Below are 23,474 nucleotides of genomic sequence, written 5' to 3'. Positions count from 1 at the left end.
TTCAATTTTATGTACATAGTGGGAAAGGTAATTGTACAGTTTTTACAATAAATGAATTGCATAACTATCATACAAGTATGTATAATTTATTCTAATACAACTGTGATATAAGCCTTTTTACCATTGGTTAATTTTCATGATAAATCGGACAATAGTTGTATACTGTCATGGACAACCCAGAATTTATCACGATGACAAAATTCTGAAAACTTGTCACTTGGCCTCATGTGTGGTGTTTTCATTAGTGTATTAATTCTGCGCCTTCCATTATATTTAAACGTTGTTATAAATAATTTTCAAAAATATTACTAACTTCAGATCAAAATGATGTTATTTATCTTATTTTATAATTATTTTGTGCCATTGTAATTTTTAACACTTTGTTAGCAGCAATGAACACCCACCCTCCCCGAGTAAGGTCTGGTCCCTGATCGATCGCAGCAGTAAATTCAATCATGTGTCTTATTACTGCTATTCTAGTCCGTGTTCCCAAAATGGCACAAGCAGGTTCAGCAGAAATAATTGTATCACAATCTGAAGCACACTATTTTTGTTTAGAGCACACTTTTTGGGACAATAAAATTGATAAGAAGGCAAAAGGAAATGACTATCGATTTTGTAAACCCAATTTCAAACAGCATTAATTGCTTTAAAATCTCGCAACATTTTGAAAAACTCACAAATATAATGCTTGCCATTTCGTAAATGAATTTATAAAAACAATAAGTGAAAATATGTTAGTAAAAGTTATAAACTTGTAGACCTACCCCATCAACATGGTTCTTGGCCAAAATTAATCCAGACGAATTCCTCGAAATAATTCAATATGAGGTTGAAACACCAATTCACAAAGGTAAAGTCCAGTCATATGCATACGTTTTGCAACAACAATTAACAGCAAATGAAAAAATTGTTTCAGTGTATCCTGTATTACAATAAATTATGTTCAAACTACAGACTATAATACTAAAACATTTGCCTTTGCTTCGCTCCTAAGTCAGTGACATCATGTGAAGGAAAATAAATATATATTACTGGTACGTCATACTTTACTTACTACAAGCATTTTCATTGAATATCATCTTATCCCTAAATTCAAATTTTGTGATAAATCCTTATAGTTAACAACGGAACACAGTGATATTATCCCCTAAGTGAAGATATGATTATTCATTTAAAGTGTAACTAATATGGTGTACAAAAATGTATAATTCATGTATATAATGTTATTTTATTTTACTATACATTAATTTAAAAAAATAAATACATGTAGCATGGATCATGTATGCAATGGTTATTAGTATAAATAATAAAGATAATACATGCATATGAATGTTAATATGTACATTAATGTATATGTGTATGTAGATTATGAAAGGGAGGTGGGAATGTGTGGTTATTTGTTTATAAAGTATGTACATTATTAAAATATATCTAATGTCTGTTTTCAATTATCAAAAACAGCTCTAAAAAGTGACTACTTGTGGGTCTTATTAAAGCTGATTTTAATAATGGAGTGATCCATATATCGAATTACCAATAGTAATGATTATTATTGTTTGGTACATTTTGATTGTGTATTTTATTCTAACAGTTGTGTAAATATAATACATAATTTAGTGAAGATATGATTATTCTTTTAAAATGTAACTAATATGTTTTACAAAATTGTATAATACATGTATATAAGATGCCAAAGATGGACACGAGATGATGTCCGATAATGATTAATTAAATTGATAATGAATATACAGGCGGCGGCCATGCTGGCTAGGATGACGTGTCCCCTCAAGACGTCATATCTTTTACAGATAGGAATCTATACTACTCGTTAGACAATTAGTTATATGTAATTGATACCACAATATGTACATTAATGCCTATGTGTATGTAGGTTAATGAAAGGGAGGTGGGAATGTGTGGTTATTTGTTTATAAAGTATGTATATTATTAAAATATATCTAATGTCTGATTTCAATTAACAAAAACAGCTCTAAAAGTAAAAACTATGCTATAATCTTTAAAAACTAGTGTCTATCACTTTAATCATAAAAGTAGCATAACAGCATTGTGATCATCAATACTTTTACATATACATATGTAAATATTATAGGATTGTACAGTGAATCGCCATTATTATGACTACTTGTGGGTCTTATTAAAACTGGTTTTAATAATGGATTGGTCCTAATATCGTATTCCCAATAATACTGATTATTGTTTGGTACATTTTGATTGTGTATTTTATTCTAACAGGTCATTTGATTGGTGGTGATGGTATATAGTCTTTTACAAAGGTACTACATTTTCTTCAAGAAACAAGTACTGTAGATCCTGAAATTAATGCAATCATAATATTAATGCGACAGATGCAAGTTAGTGTTAGCATTAATAATATGACGCATTTATTTCTATGTTTTGTCTATGTGTCCGATGTTATTAAAACAAAACAAACACAGATTAAAATTATAATATATTTATAAAACACAACTGGAAAACAATTCATTGTAGGCGAGACGGACAAATTGTTTAATTTGTGATAAAGATATTGAAGATGAATTTCATTTAGTACTGGTATGTCCATTTTATAGTGAATTAAGAAAATCATATATTAAACCCTACTGTTGGAAAAACCCATCTGTTCACAAATTTATTCAACTATTTTCTATTAATAACATTAAGCAGTTACGCAATTTAGGAAATTATCTGTATCAAGCTACCCAGTTAAGAAACAACACTATGTAGTTATCTCATTTGCTTATTTATTTAATCAGAAAAAGTATTATTTATTTATTTATTGTTTACTTACTTTCCATTGAACATTATTTCATTGTCTGTCACCATTGTTCACCTGTGTATTTGTGTATTTATATATTTATATATTTTCTTGTAATTGATGAGCTTTTTAGCTCAAAGTCAATAAAGAATGAATGAATCAATGAATAGTCCAGCAAGCTATGAGTTGATCTCACCAAAAACACTAAGGATGAACCAGGTTAATTGATGTGTATACAGACATGTTAGTGAGATGATCTCATTAACGATGCCTGGAATTTGGATTTAGCCGAAAAATACACGGACGTATGTTGTCAGAAAAGTAATATTTCAAAAAGATGCCACTCGCATTAATTTCATGTCGCATTTTAGTCTGCCCACCATCACTCACATTAATTTAGGGACGTGCTAATTTCAGGATCTACAGTACATGGAAATTGTTTTTAGGAAATTGCATGACTGTGTGTAACTGCTTTTTTCATCTGCTATTTTTCAACAGAACTTTCAAAATAAAAAAAGACTGTATGCTGTACATTCCAGCAATTTAATCATGTCGTGAATTTGTAGACCGATTCCTTGCTAGTAAAAAATGAATACCTTTGTACATGGAGGCACGTTTTCACCACATTATTGCTTGTAGCCTGTGCGACAAGACAGGCAAATGCTGTGGTCACATATGTGGGGTCAAAATGTACTGCAAATGACCACTAGGTCCAACTTCACTGGTCATAATCAGTAACAGCAAGGTGGTCTTAATACGAGAGTATTTTAAAGTAATTATACTGAACTGTAACATATTGGTCTTTATAATGGAGTGGTCTTGGAACTGAGGTGGTTGTTAGGTGTGGTTTCATTGTATAAGCCAGAAATATATAATCTATTAACAAGTATATAAAGATGTATATAATGTATAATTTATTTTGTATAATGTTTTAATGTACAAGTTGATTCATAGAGAAGGAGAGAAGAGTTTTCTACTGAGTTATCTTCTTTTTAAATATAAATAATAATGATTATTAGTATTACATTTATTACTACTACTGCTATTATTATTATTATTATTAATAACATTACTATGTTTGTCACTGTCAGCACCTTAGTACAAGTAATCCACAATTGGCCATAATAGATTGATGTCTATTACACCCACAATCCATTGCATCGCCAGTAGTACAAGCCGAGACAATATTTGGACGACACTAGGGTGGGAAGGGACTTACCACTGCAATGTTCAATCAAAGTACAGTACAGGAAATGATTAGAAATGAACTAACTGTAATACCTGGTACCTATTTTGAGGTCCATTCCTTGATGAGGTGAGATAGCTTGCATGCCGCTGTGACCCTGAGAGCTATACCAGCAATTAGGGTCACCCAGGTTTGATTGGTCGAAGGATAGAGGCTAGACTAATATGGACCACTGTCGAAGAGGGATGAGCTGGGTCAAAATACATTTACTTGTTGGGAGGTACCTAACAGCAGCTTATTGTGCTTTCGTTTATAGATGATTACAGAAACTTAGAAATGTTGCCTACCTGTTAATGCTTGCCACTATGCCTTGATATGAAGGGATCCAAGATTTACTGACCCAGATACCGGGACCAGAGGAAAGCAATCTGGCCTTCAGATAAACCCCTGAATGAGAAATTGTCCAGTCCCATGGAGAAACGGCAGCATATACATTGTAGCAACATTTGTTAGAGCCACTGGAGTCACTATCTGAGCATATGATGTAGAAGCAGAAATATCCAGTATTAAAATACACACTTTTACATACCATTATCAAAAAGTGTGAATGACCGCAGCTTACCTTGTTTATATACTGTACCTGGTATCACCAAAACTAACAAAGAGCCACACTTTGACTTTATTTAACTGTTTTCTGTACTTACTTGTTTTAAAATTGCAGTGGTAGCCCTCCTCACAAATGTTGTGGAACTTGCATCACTGCAATGATGCAGTGGATTGTGGATGTAATAAACATTATCGGTTATGGCCAATTGTGGATTACCGGTACTTACATGTAGTTAGTAGGCAGAATTAGATTTAAGGACCTCATGTATTTGTGTACTTATGTGTGCAGGCCTATTGGAGCTGAGCTGAGGTGGGGGCTATTGGCTCTTCCACTTTTGTTTTCCTCTGTATTAAATGTGATGGAAAAATTTATTTTAAAATGCTGGTATTCCAGAAGGCTTTTTAAGGGTATCTACAGTTCAAAAGCATAACCAAGTTCCATGCCCCTTGCCCACCTAAGCAGCTTGGAGTCTTGTATTTTACAAATTAATTGTAACTTTAATTAAATAATTATATTGTACTCTCCCAATCCAAAATTCTCTCCCACAGGCCTGTTTGTGTTTAGTGTTTGAACATTTAATAAATATATTAAAGAAATTTAATTTTATGTATTTGGGTGTGTGCTTTTTTAATTACCCTTCCTTGTACAATTCAAACTTGGTGTGATGTAACATATTATTAGTCCTCTACCGGTCCTACATATAGTTTTCCAGTTGTTTTTTTCATAGTGCCTTAAGATATTGCAAAAAAATGTTGTATATAGCTTTAACATATCACTGGTGTAGGAAGTGGTGGGTGGGGGAAGGGGACATGTGCACCCCCATTTTGTAGCAGTAGCAATGTTTTTTATATATATTATACATGTATTTATATATATATATATATCTATATCTATCCGTCTGTCTGTCTGTATATATATACACCCGTATATATATATATATGGCTTCGTTGATTCACACAGTTTGCAGATTTTTTTTTTTGTTCATACCCCAATGAACTTAAAAGAAATAACAGACAATCCTTAAATATATATATATATATATATATATATATATATATATATATATATATATATATAAAAATATATATATAGGGTGTATACTACCAAATCAAATCCCATAGACGACAATAGTAACACATGTGGCTAAAACTCCTACCTGCAGTGTATCAATTGACATAAACGCCACAGATATAAATACTACCACCCTCACACTTAAAGTGAATCAGAAAACATAGGGGGTCAAGCTGCTCGTTTCTGAGATAACGGGTAGCGTCTATGACTACCCTAATTCCGCACAAAATTTGAGTAATTTATTATACAGGTACCCCATACATGTTTCAAGCACAAGGCTACTTGACACATTGGTACTAGATGAAATAAAATTGCATATTTTTTTTACCCAGATGAAATTATTACTCACATTTGTAACCAATCACAGGACTTGTGGTGTTCACTTCTCTATCAAAAGTTGGGTGCACCTCGAACTTTGACCCAGCCGGAAGTTATTTGGTTTAGTACTACCTATATATACATTATTACTCAGATAAACTCCGATTCTTTTTTAATTATTTAATTAGTAACTAATTAATATTAATGTATATACAGGGTTTAAGATACCATTTATCAAATAGGTTTATGCACAATTGTAGCTAATTTGACACATATATTTCATAACTAAATTGCCTAGAAAAGGTAATTAAAAAATGAAACATTGTTTTAAAGAGTGTTAATTTTGTTTTACTTTGTTTGAATATCTGAAACTTGGATTTGACCAAATTCAACATATTGTTACTATTGGTTTTAGGACCAGCTTAAACCCTGTATTTTATTTGGTTAATTTTGTACTTTCTGTTTTCAAGACACAGTTGTGTAATTTACAACTGAGAACATGATTGGTTATTTCGATGGTTTATGTTAGTTTTAGTGTGTATTCCTTAGTATTTACAACAACTAACACTTATAATGTACATAGCAGTTCACTGTTATTGAAATTTACCGCTAATTGTAGTAACATCCATATATATCCAACCTTCGTTCACAGATTAGGAAAATGTATGTAGAAAAATTCTGTTATTTTAAGTTATAATCATTAATTTACTGATACATTATGAATTTTGTAAATTTATATTAATTTGTTGATAATTAAAATTGGTTGATTTTGTGGAGTGCAGACTTTGCCTCCATGACATTTTGAGGAGCAAATTTGTAAAATCTGTAATTATATGTTATCAAATGTATGTCTATCTTAATTTGTACTACTACTATTTGGAAATAAATGGATTAGTATCATTATCAGGTATATTATTTCTGTTTAAGCATTAACAATGGAACATACTGTTAAATTGTCTTCCCATGACATGTCATCCTTTTGTGCTATCTTAGTCATAAGCAACTGCATTTAATATTATCCTTATACAGAGAGCGGGGTGTAGCCCAGTGGTAAAGCACTCGCTTGATGCGCAGTCAGTTTAGGATTGATCCCTGTCAGCGGGCCCATTGGGCTATTTCTCATTCCAGCCAGTGCACCACTACTGGTATATCATTTGCCATGGTATGTGCTATATTGTCTGTGGGATGGAGCATATATTGCTGCTAATGGGAAAATGTAGCGGGTTGCTGCTCTAAAATTATATGTCAAAATCACCAAATGTTTGATATCCAACAGCCGATGATTAATAAATCAATGTGTTCTAGTGGTGTCGTTAAACTAAACAAACTTCTTCTTATCCTCATACTGATGAACATTTATTTGAGTTATTAAACACTGTTACCAGTTAAGTGCTTGAGATTAAACTTAATTTTTTTTTGATATCAAAGCTGTGGAGCTAATGCCATGTCTACTACGTCCTACAGATTGATATCAATAATTGACATCAAACATGGATACAAAAAAAGATCTGCAGCACTGATGTTCTAAACAATTCCCCCCTTTAACCCCTATCAATCTTGCGACCCACTCTGGATCAGACCATCTAAAAAGATTGAACAAACCTGGGAGTGAAGAGTTAAAACACCCTCAATATTTTCCAATTCACTTTTGCTTATCTTTAAATTTGCAAAATGTCAGGCATTGTGATGACATGGGGTGGTGACATCTATCATGGTTGCCATGGAAATAAATTGGCAAATTGCACAGTCATTGTGATAACATTTGGTGGTGACACCTATCATGGTTGCCATGGAAATAACCATTGGGAACATAATTCTCCATAAAATCTCATCCCTTTTTTTTTTCTTTTTTTTTTTTTACTAAATTGCTCTTGTGAAAAGAAAAAAGAAAGAAATGTTTTATTTAACGATGCACGCAACACATTTTAGTTACGATTACATGGCGTCAGACCACACAGATTTTGAGAGGAAACCTGCTGTCGCCACTACATGGGCTACTCTTTCCGATTAGCAGCAAGGGATCTTTTATTTGCACTTCCCACAGGCAGGATAGCACAAACCATGGCCTTTGTTGAACCAATTATGGATCACTGGTCGGTGCAAGTGGTTTACACCTACCCATTGAGCCTTGTGGAGCACTCGCTCAGGGTTTGGAGCCTTTTTATATCCCAGCTGCCCCTTATGATGAACATTATGAACTAGTCCCCCACCCCCTCCAGATACACACACTTTAAGGTTAGTGCTGTCCTCTACCGTGAGACTTGTTTATTAAACAATTTATTTACCGTAAATCCTTGAATAAAAGCCTGCCTCGATTAGAGGCCGGCTCCCAGACATTGCGAAAACACTAGAGGCCAACTTTGAATAGAAGCCTGCCTTGCATAAAGGCCAATTGCAGCTAAGGCCTCCACAAGTTCAAAATATTGGACACAAGTAATCGAGGGTCAAACTCGACTGGACCCGAGTACCCTACACTAGATGATAATGAGACTAAGGAATAAAGTAAACAAGCATTATGCATCTTTATTCCAGCGCTGAACATGGATGCCAAATCATACCATTGTATTACATGCTGCACATTCGACTTTTATTTTCCATCCATGTTTCAGCCCTATAAAGTAGGCTAACCGGTGGCAAGCATGTGGCAAAATGACGTAAAAAATATAATTAAATGAGAGAGCTCTTCCTTAATTAAACGGGTACTTGAGTCCTGTGAACAGACTTGATTCTTGTCAGACTCGACTCGTACCCTAGTACTCCTGGGGACCCTAATTGTAGCTTTATCAGGCTAATGACAGTATTATACTAGTAATTTTTCTTGTTTCATGACATGCCTATAAAGATCCCTTGATGCTAATAGAATATTGTAGCATTTAGCATGGCAGCAACAGGTTTCCTCTCTCATCTGTATGGTCTTTAACCATATGACCAATGCCATATATCCGTAAATAAAAATGTGTTGAGTGTTATTAAATAATAAATTTCTTTTTCTACTTTATTCAGCATTTCTACAAAGAAAAGAATTGAGTTTATTTTCACACAAACTCACGCACATGCACACACACTTGCACATAATTATTATAAAACAATTTGGAATGTTTATAATCAACTCTTATCATACTAAAACAGTTTCTAATAACATAGAGAATTATGAGCTACATTCTCCATTCTAAATGCTGGAGTACAATTAAACAAAATAATCTTTCCATATTTAGATCACCTGACCCTTCAGCTTCAGAGTTGGGGAGGCGGGGGCAGCCCCCCCCCCCCCCCCCGGCCTCCCTGCTTCCAACGCCATGTAGAGCACATTATTAATCATTGGCCTATTGTAAAACGTTTGGTATTTCTGAAACAGTCTCCAGAAGAAACTGTTTCGATTTTTCAACTTCCCCACACAGGAAAGGTTCTAACATTGTTTGATATACTGGTCATGGAACACTAGGATGTCCAGAAAAAACCTCCAGTGGGTTTCAACTCTACAACCCAAGCACTAAGGTGAGCATTCTACTGAACTAAATCCCACACTCTCTGCTGTTAGGTGTCCACATGTTTAGCACATATCATTATAGTTTTAAAACCCCCAAAGAAACAAACAAAAAACATTTGTCACATTAAGACATTTTAACTGAATACAAAATCACCTGCAATCAATTGGGAAAAATATTAGAATTAATTTTAAAATAATTGTAAACCTTGACGAACACCCCACATAAAAAAAGAACAAAATTCTAATTTAAAAAGTACTGTGGTTTACATTACATTTACTACTATTTTTTACTTATGTGTTTTAATTTTCAAGTGCAAACATGTAGGCTATTTAGAATGAACTTAAATAATAGAAATGTACTATAAAAATATATATTTCTGTGAAAAGGGAACCGATGAATTTGCATATAACTCAATAATTTATGTTAAAATTATATTAAAATATACGTTTTAAGCTCATAAAAAAAAAAAAAAAAAGAAGTTTCACAACAAATTACTATCAAATTTTACAGATTAATCTCATTTTTAATACAGGGGTGAAGACATGTTAGAACATCAGACTGCGCGTGGTTTACGTTGGATGTTCCATCAGTTGTCTTTAATGACTTTATACCGGTTTTGTAAAATAATGCAAGTTGATGGTAAATTGTAAAGAAACTTTTTTTAATTTACACTTCTTTTTAAAAAAAATGTTATTTGAGTTGATATGTGTTTAAAATTTAATGGTAAGCTTTTATATGAATTTTAACTTTATGCATTTTATAAATCTAGCCTGTACGTGAAACTTCATAAATCAGGGGAAGTAACAATGTACGACATATTTGCTAGATGTCGCCCCGCAGAATCCAAACAAAAATAATATGGCGCTAATCGCAAAGGTTAAGGTCGGGAAACATTTGAGAAAACCTGTGAATGATTTTGATTCGTGTGCCCGGTTCAGATTTATCATTGTGGGAAGAATTGTTCAGTAATCTGAACGTATACTTTACAAGAGATAATATCGTAAGTGATAGGTGAACGGTTTATTTATTTTTAATAATTTTATGTAGTTCAGATTGTGAGTCTGTGACAAATGTGAATGACTGCAGTGCAGTGCAGTGTAGATTCTTTCAAATTTAATGAGTTTAAATTATGGAGTTTTGCGGTAGTACGGGACATCGAGATCGTGCCCCAAAACTATAATTTTTTAATTGAATAATATTGTGCCAAACACAGATAAACGTCTCATCATTTATAGTAGGCTACAATGTATTTTAAAAAAAAGTATTGACCTGATACTGATACATGACAGGAATAAGCAGAACATTATGTTTGGGCAGGGTAACAATTCCAACTGTCTTGCTTTTATCCCCTTCCCCCAATAATATATACTTTTTACGCAAAACTTTGGTGTTATACAACTTTTTTTAGGCTCATAAAAGTAATTCCAGGCTTTCTGCTAGAAAATTATTTTGGGGTATGTAATAAACAAAACAGACAATAAGGCCAAATAAAAAAAAGAGTTGGTGATCGTCCTTTGGATCACACAAATCAGGGTGGGGGGAGGTTTTTATTTATTTTTCTGTGAAAAACTTTATAAAATCCTGGAGACCATTTTATTTGCGGGAGTAGCAGCCAACGAACAGGGGTAACTTTGGACCCGAGTAATCTCGGCCCCAGGTAATCTCGGACCCCATCGGCTTAGTTAAGAGGAATTCCGATGACATTTTTCTACTGGTCTCGACGGTGCAGTGCCTAAGCAAACGTCGGTCTTACAAGGATGACAGGTACAGGGTTCGCATCCTGGTACTGGCTCCAGCCCAGAGTGAGTTCTTAAGGGCACAATGGGTAGATGTAAGGCCACTACACCCTCCTTTTTTTTCAGTAACATATATCTACTAACAATTAACCACTGAGGTGTGTGCCATAACAAGTGTGCTTGAACCTTAATTGAATATAAGCACAGAAATAGTTGAAATGAAATACGTTTTTTCATTTTATGGCATATGCAGTTCAAAAGTTCATTTCAATACGAATATTTCTCCAAAAGTATGGGACATATACCCAGTTGTACATATATTTTACTTCTAGTAAATAAAACAAGACGTTTCAATTTCATATATATCTTTATTTTTTAAACCTTTAAAATATTTTGTTAAGACAGTTTTTACCAGTTGTGTTTAGAATCCAGTTTAATAGTACATAGTTTAGATATATCTGAGGGACAATTATCATCATACTTTACGTGTCGTGAATATAAAATATATACTAACCAACTATATATATATGTGTGTGTGTGTGTGTGTATATATATATATATATATATATATATATATATATATACCAAACGTAAAAATAAAATCCTGAATAAATGTGTTTTTAAAAATTTATATGCTTAATCAATAAACTAAAACAATTTGTGATAACATCAAATATTATACAAACGATTAAGCACTATTTTCATTAATCAGTAATCTAGGCATGCATACAGTTTTGTAACATATCTCAATCTGTCTTTTTTGTACATTCCGCGTTTTAGATAATGCCACCAAAAAATCAGTGTACTTCTGGTATCGAGCTAACTCCATAAACATAATACATGGTGTCAGAAGTAAAAATCTGAAAAATCATCCGTAATCCGAGCCATCTGAAACAAAATACAAATATGGTAAGTAATCTGAACATTTCTATACCTGCATCGTTTAATTTTTCAAAACCTGAAGACTGGTCTAAATGGATACGACGGTTTGAAAGGTTTCGCCTCGCATCTGGCCTCGCCGAAGAAGAGCCCGAGAGGCAAGTCAACACACTTGTGTATTTGATGGGAGATGAAGCAGATGATATTATGATTGGATTTGGACTAACTAATGATGAAAAGAAAGACTACACAACAGTTAAAGGTAGATTTGATACGCACTTTGTCGCTCGACGAAAGCCGATTTTTGAACATGTGAAATTTAACAAACGTTCGCAGCAGCAAGGTGAAAATGTCGAATCGTTCATTACTGCATTGTACGTTTTAGTAGAACATTGTGACTATGGTCAATTACGAGACCAAATGATCAGAGATCGTATCGTAGTAGGTGTAAAAGACGATGCTCTATCGCTCAAAATGCAGCTTGATGACACTCTTACTCTGAAAAAAGCCACAGATATGTCCAGGCAATCCGAATCTGTAAAAAGGGAGCAAGCCCAGCTACGTAGCGGTTACGAAGAAGATACTTCAGTATCAACGCTCCACACCAAACGCAATCAACCCGATCGACAGCACGCTCCGTATCGTCACTCCGGAACTCAGCATCAAACTGTACGTAAAACTCAACGCAGTACTAGTGGTTCATGTAGTAGCTGCGGAAAGGATCCAGCACACACCTGGAATAAGGGTGTATGCCTGGCTAAAAATTCGTTGTGCAGTTATTGTGAAAAGCCAGGGCAGTGGATTGCTGTCTGTCGTCGCCGTGCGCAGGTGAACACCGTTCAGGCTGAGAACGAGCAGTTCACAGACACAGAGGAAGTGCTAAATATCTATGCAATGGATAGTGTTGAACAACGTTGTAAGGAAAAATGGCTACAAAAGCTACGCATTCTAGATCGTGACATTGAGTTTCGTATCGATATAGGTGCACGTTGTAACATTCTAACTCTGTCAGATTATCAGCTACTCGCACACAGTGGTGAGCTGCAGAAATCAAATCGGATTCTGCGTACCTATTCAAATCACAGAATAATTCCAACCACGTCAGTTGAATTGCCAATCACACACAAAGAATGTCATGTCTCTACTAAGTTTGAGGTCGTGGACATTGACCAAGAAAACATTCTCTCCGGAGAAGTGGCCGAGGAAATTGGTCTGATAGCTCGTCTGAATCATGTTGACACTAACAAAGATACTGCCCCACAGGAAGAATTCCCCGAGCTTGTCCGCACTACTGGTACATTACCCGGTAAATACAAGATTAAACTGCAGCCTGGTGCGAAAGGTGTTGTTCACGCTGCACGTCGCCAACCTGCTGCTCTGAAAGCAAAAATAGTGGATAAACTCAATGAAATGACCAATAATGGGTACATTACCCGAGTAGACCAACCGACAGAGTGGGTTAGCTCTATGGGTGCTGTCGTGCGCAGTGATAAGGTCTGTATATGCATCGACCCCAGTGACCTAAATAAAGTCATGCTCCGCGAGCACCATCCAATGAAAACGGTCGAAGAAGTAGTCTCCGAAATTGCAAGCGCACAAGTGTTTTCTGTTCTCAATGCAAAATCTGGTTTTCTGCAAATCTGTCTTGATGAAGAGTCATCATTTCTCACAACATTTAATACGCCTGTTGGTCGCTACCGTTGGTTGAGACTACCGTTTGGCATCAAGTCGGCGTCAGAGATTTTTCAGCGTATTATGGACCAAATGCTTGAGGGCATTTCAGGTGCTACAGCAGTGATGGATGACATCCTTGTAGCCGCGCGCACTGTTGAAGAACACGATATCATCCTGTGGAAGGTGATCGATCGTGCAACTCATTATAATCTGAAACTCAATATGGACAAATGTCTCATCAGGCGCTCCGAAGTACAGTACATGGGTCACTTACTCACATCCGAAATACTGAAACCAGACCCTCGCTGTGAAAGACAAAGAAGGTGTCCGTCGTTTTATAGGGTTTGTCACGTATCTCGCAAAATTCATCCCGAACCTCAGCGAGGAGGACGTTCCGTTACGACAACTGCTGAAAAATGACATCCTGTTTCAATGGCAGCCCGCGCAACAATGTGCATTTGACAGGTTGAAACAACTCTGCTGCGAGCCACCCGTACTTGGATACTTTGACGTTAATAAACCTGTGCAAATACAAGCGGATGCCAGCCAATTTGGTCTTGGTGCTGTGCTCCTACAGGATGACCGACCAATCGCATACACGTCCCGGTCACTCACTGATGCTGAGTGCAGATATGCTCAGATAGAAAAAGAAATGTTATCAATAGTGCATGGATGCGTTAAGTTTCATAATTACATCCTTGGCAAAGACGTCACTGTCCAATTGTATAACCCCACGATTAAATATCAACCTGGCAAGCAGATAGAGCTTGCAGACACACTGTCTCGCTCTACACTAGCTGACTGTACAAGTGAAGTTGAGACTACGCCTGTGTCAATGCTCGATTTCCTAGCCATTTCAAGTGAGAAGCTTATCCAGCTCCAAAACTGTACGAAGGAAGAGCTCCGCAACCTCATAGAGACTATCAACTCAGGATGGCCTGACACTCGTGCACAGCTTCCGATATCTCTCCGACCCTACTGGGATGTGCGTAGTGAAATCGTGGTGTCAGACGGACTAATATTTCGTGGCATGCGAGTTGTAGTACCACCGTCACTCCGTCCGCGCATGCTACAGCTAGTCCACGAGTCGCATTTGAGCATTGTAAAATGCAAACAACGCGCACGCGAAGTACTGTATTGGCCTTGTATGAATGCTGACATTGAGGAAACCGTGAAAAACTCTGCTCGATGCGCAGAGTTCCAGAACAAACCAGCACCACAGCCACTCATGCCAACTAAACCACCAGAACTCCCCTACCAGGAAGTTGGCACAGATCTGCTGTATTACAACGGCAAACACTACATACTGACAGTAGACTACTAATCAAAGTTTATCGAGGTAGATGAACTATCAGATGAGAGTAGCACAACTGCTATTTGTGCACTCAAACGACAATTTGCTCGATATGGCATACCGCAGATCCTGAGAGGTGACAACGGACTGCAATATAAATCAGCCGAGTTTCGAAAATTCTGTGCAAGCTATGGTATTGATCACCAGCCTTCAAGCCCTCACCTGTCTAGATCAAATGGTGAGGCTGTACAGACTGTTAAAAGACTATGGCGTAAGAATAACGACCAATATCTAGCACTGCTTGACTATAGGACCACACCACTCGATGGCATCGATCTATCGCCCGCTCAGCTGCTGATGGGCAGGCGACCCCGCAACAAACTGCCTACCACCCGTTCGATGCTCCAACCAACTAGTTACAACCGACATGAGGTGAATCGTCGTTTAGTGTTCGCAAAAGTGAGGCAGAAATATTACTACGATCACTCAGGCACTCGCGAGCTGCCTCCTCTGCACCCTGGTGAACATGTCAGGATAGCTCCTCTACCAGGCACCAAAGAGTGGATACCTGGAGTGGTCGAGAGTCACCATTCTACGCCCCGCTCCTACGTTGTGCAGAGCACAGATGGTAGTAGATACCGTCGTAACCGTCAACATCTACGGCAGTCGACTGAAGCAGCCAATCATCAACCACCCATGATCAACGACATTCCATTAGATGTCAGCGAGGAACCACATGTCGTGGCTGAAACACCACCTCCCAGCACTACACCAGCTGTGCGACTTAACTCGCCACCCCAAAGTGGTCGTGTGGCCAAACCACCTATGCAACCACCGCCGAATGCTCCATATGTTACAACTCGAGGTCGTGTTGTCAAACCACCTGTGCGGCTGGACATGTAGTTGAATATGACTGTGTTATTCTATTACAGTACAGTTGATAAGACTGCCTGTTTGTTTCAATTAACTATTACCTACCATGTCGGATATGCTTCTATTTAAACGAAACTCATGATGACATTTGGTAAAATAGTTATTGACTTTTATGTGTTAAACATGGTGTTTTTGGTAATTTGCCTTAATTACTTGTGATTGTAATACATTCAGTTCAGTTGTTAGAAAGGGAAATGTAACATATCTCAATCTGTCTTTTCTGTACATTCCGCGTTTTAGATAATGCCACCAAAAAGTCGGTGTACTTCCGGTATCGAGCTGACTCAATAAACATAATACAAGTTTCTAAAAGTACACAATTGTCAGAGAATTGTAGACCACATGTCTCATTCTACTGGACGGGTCCATTTAATTTGGAACATGAACGTAGAAGCTGCAGCGCACTACGTGAGCCTTCCACATATTCTCCCCAGTACTTAAAGATTTTTTTTTGAAGATCCCGGTATTTTGTTTCTTGGTGACGTTGCAGTTTTGACTCGCTCACCAATCGAACTTGCAAGGGTACCAATCTGGCCTCTTTGAATAGCAGGGTAATCAGCATATAAAATGGCATATGTGGGCGACCACGTTTATTTAGTCTGTTGTGCCACCCTTCAACATCATTATTTGTTCGGATACTGAGTCCGTAGACGCTCCAAGATGATGGTGGCCAAACAGCGCTTGTGATCCAGGTATTGCCGACATATTCAAACAGGGCTTTTAGACTGACTGTAGTTGCCTCCATCTGCAGTTGCCGGAACAAGGCTGGGATGTGATTCCCTGGGATGAAGCACACAGCCATCACCTTCATCAACAATTTGAAGGTTCCGTCGTTGGTTTGATAGGCTTGTTGGAGACCAACTTGCTGTATATGTTGGTATACAGCCTGGGTGAAGTGGAATGCACAGCCTTTCACTTCTACAGTTGGCATTACTGTTGCCATAGCGCTCCACGTGGCTTGTTCGTAATCAATGATGACATGTTGAACCTGGGGTGGTGATGGTAGTATGTCTAAGATGGCATGAAATACAGATATTTAGTCATGCTTTGAACGACGTGACATCACACAGACCACAAGCGGTATTTGTTTTGTGCAGTCGTCTTACAAACATGCTTAATGTGGGCATAGCATCTGATTAAAATTAGGAACACCTACCAAATCAAACCATAGTAAGAAGGGAACGGGGTATGAGTAGAATAAATTTTTAAAAGTTAATAAACAAAATATACACAACAAAATGTACAATGAATATATAATAATGTTTAATTAAATAACAAACTCATCTTGAAATAATAATATCAGTTTGTTTAATAACAAACTTTCGTTTGCGTATAACCCAGATATAAGTTGCTTTCATTAATACAGAGGCCGAGATTACTCTGGTCAGAAGTTACCAGGCTGAAGTTACCAAAGTCCGAAGTTACCACGTTCCGCAGCCAACAGCGCATGCGCCTGGATGTTGTAATTCCTTCACTGGCCGCCAGATGGACCTGGTGATGGTTTAACCTGTTAGGTGCTTATGAAAGTTGAATTGCTGGTATCTCGATGCATTTTTAACAGTTTGTAACAAAATAAAAAATAAAATAAATTCAGGGCGGGTACATTTTTTAGGTACGGGCGGGGCCGATCACCAACACTTTTTTTTTTATTTGGCCTAAGTGCCCCATCTATAGTCTGTAGTCTTTCTCACAGGGAACACTTTTTTTCATACTATGTAATTTATCACAAGTTATTTCTGAGTCGATTGTTTTCTAAATTTCACAACAATTCTGATCTGGTAACGTTTTTACGTGCATATATGCCACGAGAGCTTCATGCACACCTGTTATGGGCTTAATCTCTGACTTTCGCCAATGACTATGTCCGGGCCAGGGGTGGGGGGGTGGGGGTAAGTTTGAGGTGGGCGGAATTTAGGTCAGGGGACCTAAGTCCAAAAAAGCTGCATTCGATTCATGTCTGGGCGAAAAGAGATTTAAAGCCAAAAATAAATTAGATTGCTCGGCCAAAAAGGTTTTAAGGTGATTTGAGCAATTAAACGGGCTACCAAAGTAAAGTGCGTTGGACGATTTATAAAAAAAAATATTGAACCATGGCCAAATTGTTTTTGAGTCCAACTAAGCCCCAAAACGTAAGTTACCTGTCCAAGGTTAAGGTTGTGTGCACAGCAGGACTCATGGCGAGTTGATGGGACGTTGAAATTCAGTCAGGTCGAAGTAGCAATTCTCCATGAGTCCAAGGTAGTCGCCTTGTAATACCACCTTGAGAACGCGATGGATGGCATGGTGAGTCCCTGTCTGAACAGCCTGTCCTGCTCAGCTGTCACATGAAGCCTGTCAGAGTAGAGTGCCCCTTGAATCTGGTACTTCCCTTGTCTAGATGGAAGTTGGCGCCATGGTGATTCTCTCCACGGTCCGTTGATTTGCGAAATCGCCCTGGATTGCACCCCTGTATTTTGCTGGCAGCTTGTCCATTTTGGCGGGTTGGGGTCCTTGGGTTCGGTGACTGTCGAAACCTTCTTCCTCTTGGGTTCTCACTGGACCAAACTGAAATTATTTACAAAATTAATTTTTGGTAGGAAGATGGGACGGCCTATAGGTGATCATGAGTTAGAAATGTATTTAAACTGACTATAATCTATCAAAATATAAGAGAAAAACATGTATATCCATTAATTTCCAAGATTTTAGGGTACATAATTTCATCCTATGTACCCTTTGGCAAAAAGCTTTGGCTAAAAGCCTGCTTTAAAAAAATTATATATATATATATATGTTTCCTTATGAAACAAAATTCCAAATTATCTATATTAAATGAAATATGCAAAAAGAGAATACTATAATTTGATAAAGGACATGTATGCTACATATATTATATACAAGTTAAGTACAAGTGGTGTCGTTAGAACACCACATGTATGCAGCTAATACATTGTACATATATGTATGTACATATAGGCATCTTTCTGTTTTGACATAATCTTGTGTTCTTTAACTTACAGGTGTGAGGATTTATTATTCTTCGGATTATACCTGTGCATCAAACAGTGGATTAAGACTGACTAATTAATTTGAAGATTCAACACATGTGCATTGTGGATGGAAGCATTCTTAACAAGTTGAACTGTTACGTCCATCTTTTGAAGGGATGGGCTAAATTCCAATGATATCCTCCATGCAGGTGTTTGTTTGTAAAGTAGAATGTAAGTATATATCCATATTGAATTTTATTACATGCCCATTAAATCTTACTATATAAATACAGCCCTGAATACAAAAATGAAATACACTTTTCCGTATTCAACTCAACTGCTGGAACTATACTGTATTCAACGCTACTATTTATAGCACATGGTTACCGGGAATGCCCTTCGCGATATGTAAACAAAGTTGGTGCTTGGTTTGTTTAAAATGCTATTTTGTGGAAAATTTGAACTGAAAACAGACGGAAATTGTGACAAATATTTACAATCTAATGAACGCGATACCAAAACTTGAGACGGGAACACTACTAACCAACAAGCTTTTAATCCACGATAGTTAAGGTCGACGACAGTCACTTTTTGGACCCTTGTTTTGGCTTCGTACACAATTCTTATTTTTATTCAATAAATAAAACATCTCCAACCGTAATTTTGTGATATGATATATTTCACAAAAGGTACCCTTTATTTATTTCATCTTTCAAAACTTCAAATTAATATTTTGTCCAGAATTATGAGGAAAAAAAAAGAGTACTGACTTGTAAACAGCTTTGTCTTCTTATTATAGGAATTTGACAGGGGTCAAGGTTAGTAGACTAGTTTTTATTTTAATGTGGTGCAGCACTGCAATAATACAGCTAATTTTGAATTTAAATGACGTCAGTATTCCAATGACGTCACTTTGCATCTCTTTACAATAACCTTAAACTGGGTACATGACGTTTCCCTTTTGGAAAAATTCCAATGTAAAATTGCTATTGAATTTATTTATTTTTTAACATTACTAATGCACCTGGTTGTGTTTGAACAAAATCTTGTGATTAAAAAATTGTACCTTTTACGAAATATGGATTTCTAGTGAAATTACGATAAGATATGCTATATTTATTGTGTACGAAGCCAAAACTCACACTAACGTGAGCGCATACGCACATATAAAAATAGCAATGAAATTTGCCATTACTAAAGGGATTATTCCAAAGGTCAGTTAATTTGTCGTTGTTGGTATTGTTTTAAGTTTTAAGCGATTTGCATGCAATAAGAACAGATCTAAAGTCTTGACACCAAGACTTACATGATGACAAAACCGTCCAAATACTGTAATAAGCAATAACCATGTTTTTATGCTTTGTAATATAACAAAGTACATCATATATTTTGGTAATTTATGTGGGTTTTCCCCAGATTTATTTTTCTTTTGATATTTATTTTATTAGTAGCTTGCTGTAGCATTTACAATGTCCAAATTAAATGTACATGTGTGCGTGTACACATGCATGCACACATTATTACATTTTAATGAGGCAGAAAATAAAGATTTTTAGGCTGTTGTCTGTTTGCGTCAAAAGGGAACCGATCGATAACATGGCATGTAACTTCATATTGAATAAACATAAAATTCATATAAAAACATATTAGTTTATTAAGTTTTAAACTCATACCATCTTAAATAACTTTTTTTTTCTTTTCTTTTTGGTGGTGGTGGTGGTGGTGGGGGTTCAGTGTAAATAATAATTAAAAAAAAATACAAATTACCATCAAACTGCATAGGTTATATCTTCTTTTCTAATACAGGTTTTAAGGCAATTGTTGGAACATCCAAGGTAACCTGAACAACAAAACCGTAATACATGATGATCAGGGTCGTATATATCTCTGTATTTAATGGAGAGTCGAAACCTGCTACATTTTTCCATTAGTAGCAAGGAATCTTTTATATACACCATCCCACAGACATGATATAGACATAGTGTTGATAGTAATATAGTATATATATAGAGGTTATTACCAGAGTGTTTTTCATTATCGTCAATATCATATATTAAGAATAAAAATTGTATTATGCGAGCCTCTGGCGAGCATAATACATTATTTTTATTCCTAATATATGATATTGACGATACCGAAATACACAAGAGTAATAATCTCTTTATCATATAAGCTCAAACTTAATACAACATGTTTTTGTAAACTGTACATGCAACTTTAATTCCAGTGTGCCATTACTAGATATTCAAATAATGTAAGAATATGTGGCGCGGTGTATTTTTGAATGGAAATGACGTCAAACTCGAATGATGTCATTTTGGATGTCCTTACATCAAAATAAAGTTATGCCTAACATTTTTTGTTTTCTGAATGCTGGACAGCTTTCAGTGTCAAATTGCCATTGAAATGTTTTTATTTGATGACTGAATGCTTGTACGTCAATCATGGAGTGTCACCCAAGTACGTTTGCTTAAATGTCAATAAACCTCGACTAATTTACATCTAATTTGCAGAGTTATCAAATTCTTAAAGTATGTAATCTGAAAAATATTACATACTTTGATTGCACTGAAAATGTAAGATATTATATGATAAATATATATATATGGCCATAGGTTAACAGAAACTGGGAGGAATTTTGACCAAGTGGTAGGGGTTAAAAAAAACCCCACTCACTTAATAACGGGTATGACCACCTCTTGAATTGACCACTGCAGTGCATCGCAGGTGCATAGAATTGACTAAAGTGTTGATTTCTGCCTGTGGAATATTGTTCCATTCCTGAATGATCGCTTGACGAAGTTCGTTGACGTAAGCGGGTGGGTTGGGACGACTCCTCAATCGTCTGTCCAGACTATCCCAGGCATGCTCGATGGGGTTGAGATCAGGACTTTTAGCGGGCCAGTCATCAATGAAATCAATGTTATTTGTCCTAAGAAAATTTACAGTGTCTCTAGCTGTATGAGAGGTGGCATTATCATGCTGAAAAATCGAGATGTTGGCGTTGTTATGGAATAGAGGAATGACGTGATGAGCGAGAATGTCATCACGGTAACGTTGAGCAGTTAAATTGCCATCAATGACGACTAGTGGGGAACGATAACCATGGGCAATGACTGCCCAGACCATGACACAACCCCCACCCCCAAAACGATCTCGTTCAAGAACACAACAATCAGCATAGCGTTCATTTCTCCTACGGTAGACGCGCACCCTGCCATCACCACGTTGTAAAGAAAATCTGGATTCATCCAAAAAAAGAATGGTATTCCAGTGTTGCCGTATCCAACAAGTGTGTACACGTGCCCAATTAAGACGATTTAGACGATGACGTTGCGTTAAAACGCATCTGACGTAAGGACGTTGTGCATGTAAACCGTTTTCCCGCAGATGATTACGAACAGTTTGCCCACTGATTCGGTTATTATGAAGCCCATGTGTGTTAGCAGCAGTAGCAGTGGCAGTTTGGAATCGATTGCGCAAATGCATGTTCATGATATAGTGGTCTTGACCACGCGTTGTAACACGCGGACGTCCACGACGTGGCAAGTCGTTGGTGCTTTCTGTCGTTCGAAATCTTACGCGAAGATTTTGTATCGCTCGACTAGAACTCCCAACATGCCTTGCAACGTCTTCTGTCGACATGCCAGCATCAAGCATGCCAATTGCCTGTTCGCGTAAATTATTGGGTATTCTTGGCATACTAAAAATGCTACAATGTAAAAAAAAACGTTAATTTTTTTACAAATTTTGAAGCGTTTTCATTCACTTGACAACAGTGTCAGTAAGACAAGTAAAACAAATTGACCGAATACTAAACGGGACATGTCGAACCATGCATGCATGTGCGAATTGAATTTCATGTTGTCGACGATTAACAGTGCAAAAATAATCGATAAAATTCATGAATCCTGATAATACAGCTCAAGGCTAATACTACCTATATAATTTCACTACACAATGAATTCTTTAACACAACAAATACTATATGTACAAATCGGAAGTTTCTTTTTTTGTTCAGTATATATATAGAACAAATGATAATTTTCATGTTCTTTTAGTTTACACAGGTATCTACATGTACTGGTACACATATACATGGTTGTTCTACATACCAGTAATATTTAGTAGTCACACATTCTTGCTTTTAAGTTTTATGTATAATTTACATTTGTTTTGTCACCCAATTAATACTGCATTTAGCTAATGATGTTATTAAATTCCTTCATTTTGTTCATTCATTAATAAAAATATACATCTAAACATGGTTCATATTGATTATTAGTTTTAAAAGAGCCCCCTACCCCCACAAACACAGAGGGAACATTTTTGTTTTCAAAATCTTGATTAACCATAAATCTAGTCAATTGAAAATTGATTAGCAACTGCTGTTTAATATTTTAAAATGGTATAGGGATCTTTAAAACTTGCATAGCGAATTCAACACGATACTGAACAAAATATTCTCTCGCACATACTGAGCAATGTTATAATTTTTGAAACGAGTAGTAGTGTAATGTTCTTGTTAATTGCTTGTTTAATC

At 36.4% G+C, this 23,474-nt stretch overlaps 3 protein-coding genes across 5 annotated transcripts in view; 2 read left to right on the top strand and 1 right to left on the bottom strand.

The window, feature by feature from the left end:
• Positions 1-10,315: 10,315 nt before the first annotated feature.
• LOC121370621 (F-actin-monooxygenase MICAL3-like) overlaps positions 10,316-23,474 on the top strand; it is a 98,100-nt gene continuing 84,941 nt past the window's right edge. For all 3 annotated transcript variants that reach the window (XM_041495979.1, XM_041495978.1, XM_041495977.1), the window contains exons 1-2: positions 10,316-10,446; positions 18,962-19,162. The gene's annotated coding sequence lies outside the window, so the exon portion shown is untranslated. The remainder of the gene's footprint in view (positions 10,447-18,961; positions 19,163-23,474) is intronic.
• Positions 12,089-15,932, top strand: LOC121369861 (uncharacterized protein K02A2.6-like). The gene is made up of 3 exons (XM_041494937.1): positions 12,089-13,918; positions 14,034-15,047; positions 15,156-15,932. Exons 1-3 carry the CDS (start codon positions 12,089-12,091, stop codon positions 15,930-15,932), a joined length of 3,621 nt encoding a protein of 1,206 aa, XP_041350871.1.
• LOC121369860 lies at positions 16,315-16,905 on the bottom strand. The gene has a single exon (XM_041494936.1). The coding sequence runs from the start codon at positions 16,903-16,905 to the stop codon at positions 16,315-16,317; it is 591 nt and encodes a 196-aa protein (XP_041350870.1).

The sequence above is a fragment of the Gigantopelta aegis genome, chromosome 4, assembly GCF_016097555.1.
Source record: "Gigantopelta aegis isolate Gae_Host chromosome 4, Gae_host_genome, whole genome shotgun sequence".
Classification (NCBI taxonomy): domain Eukaryota; kingdom Metazoa; phylum Mollusca; class Gastropoda; order Neomphalida; family Peltospiridae; genus Gigantopelta; species Gigantopelta aegis.
This window is presented reverse-complemented; position numbering and strand designations above follow the sequence as displayed.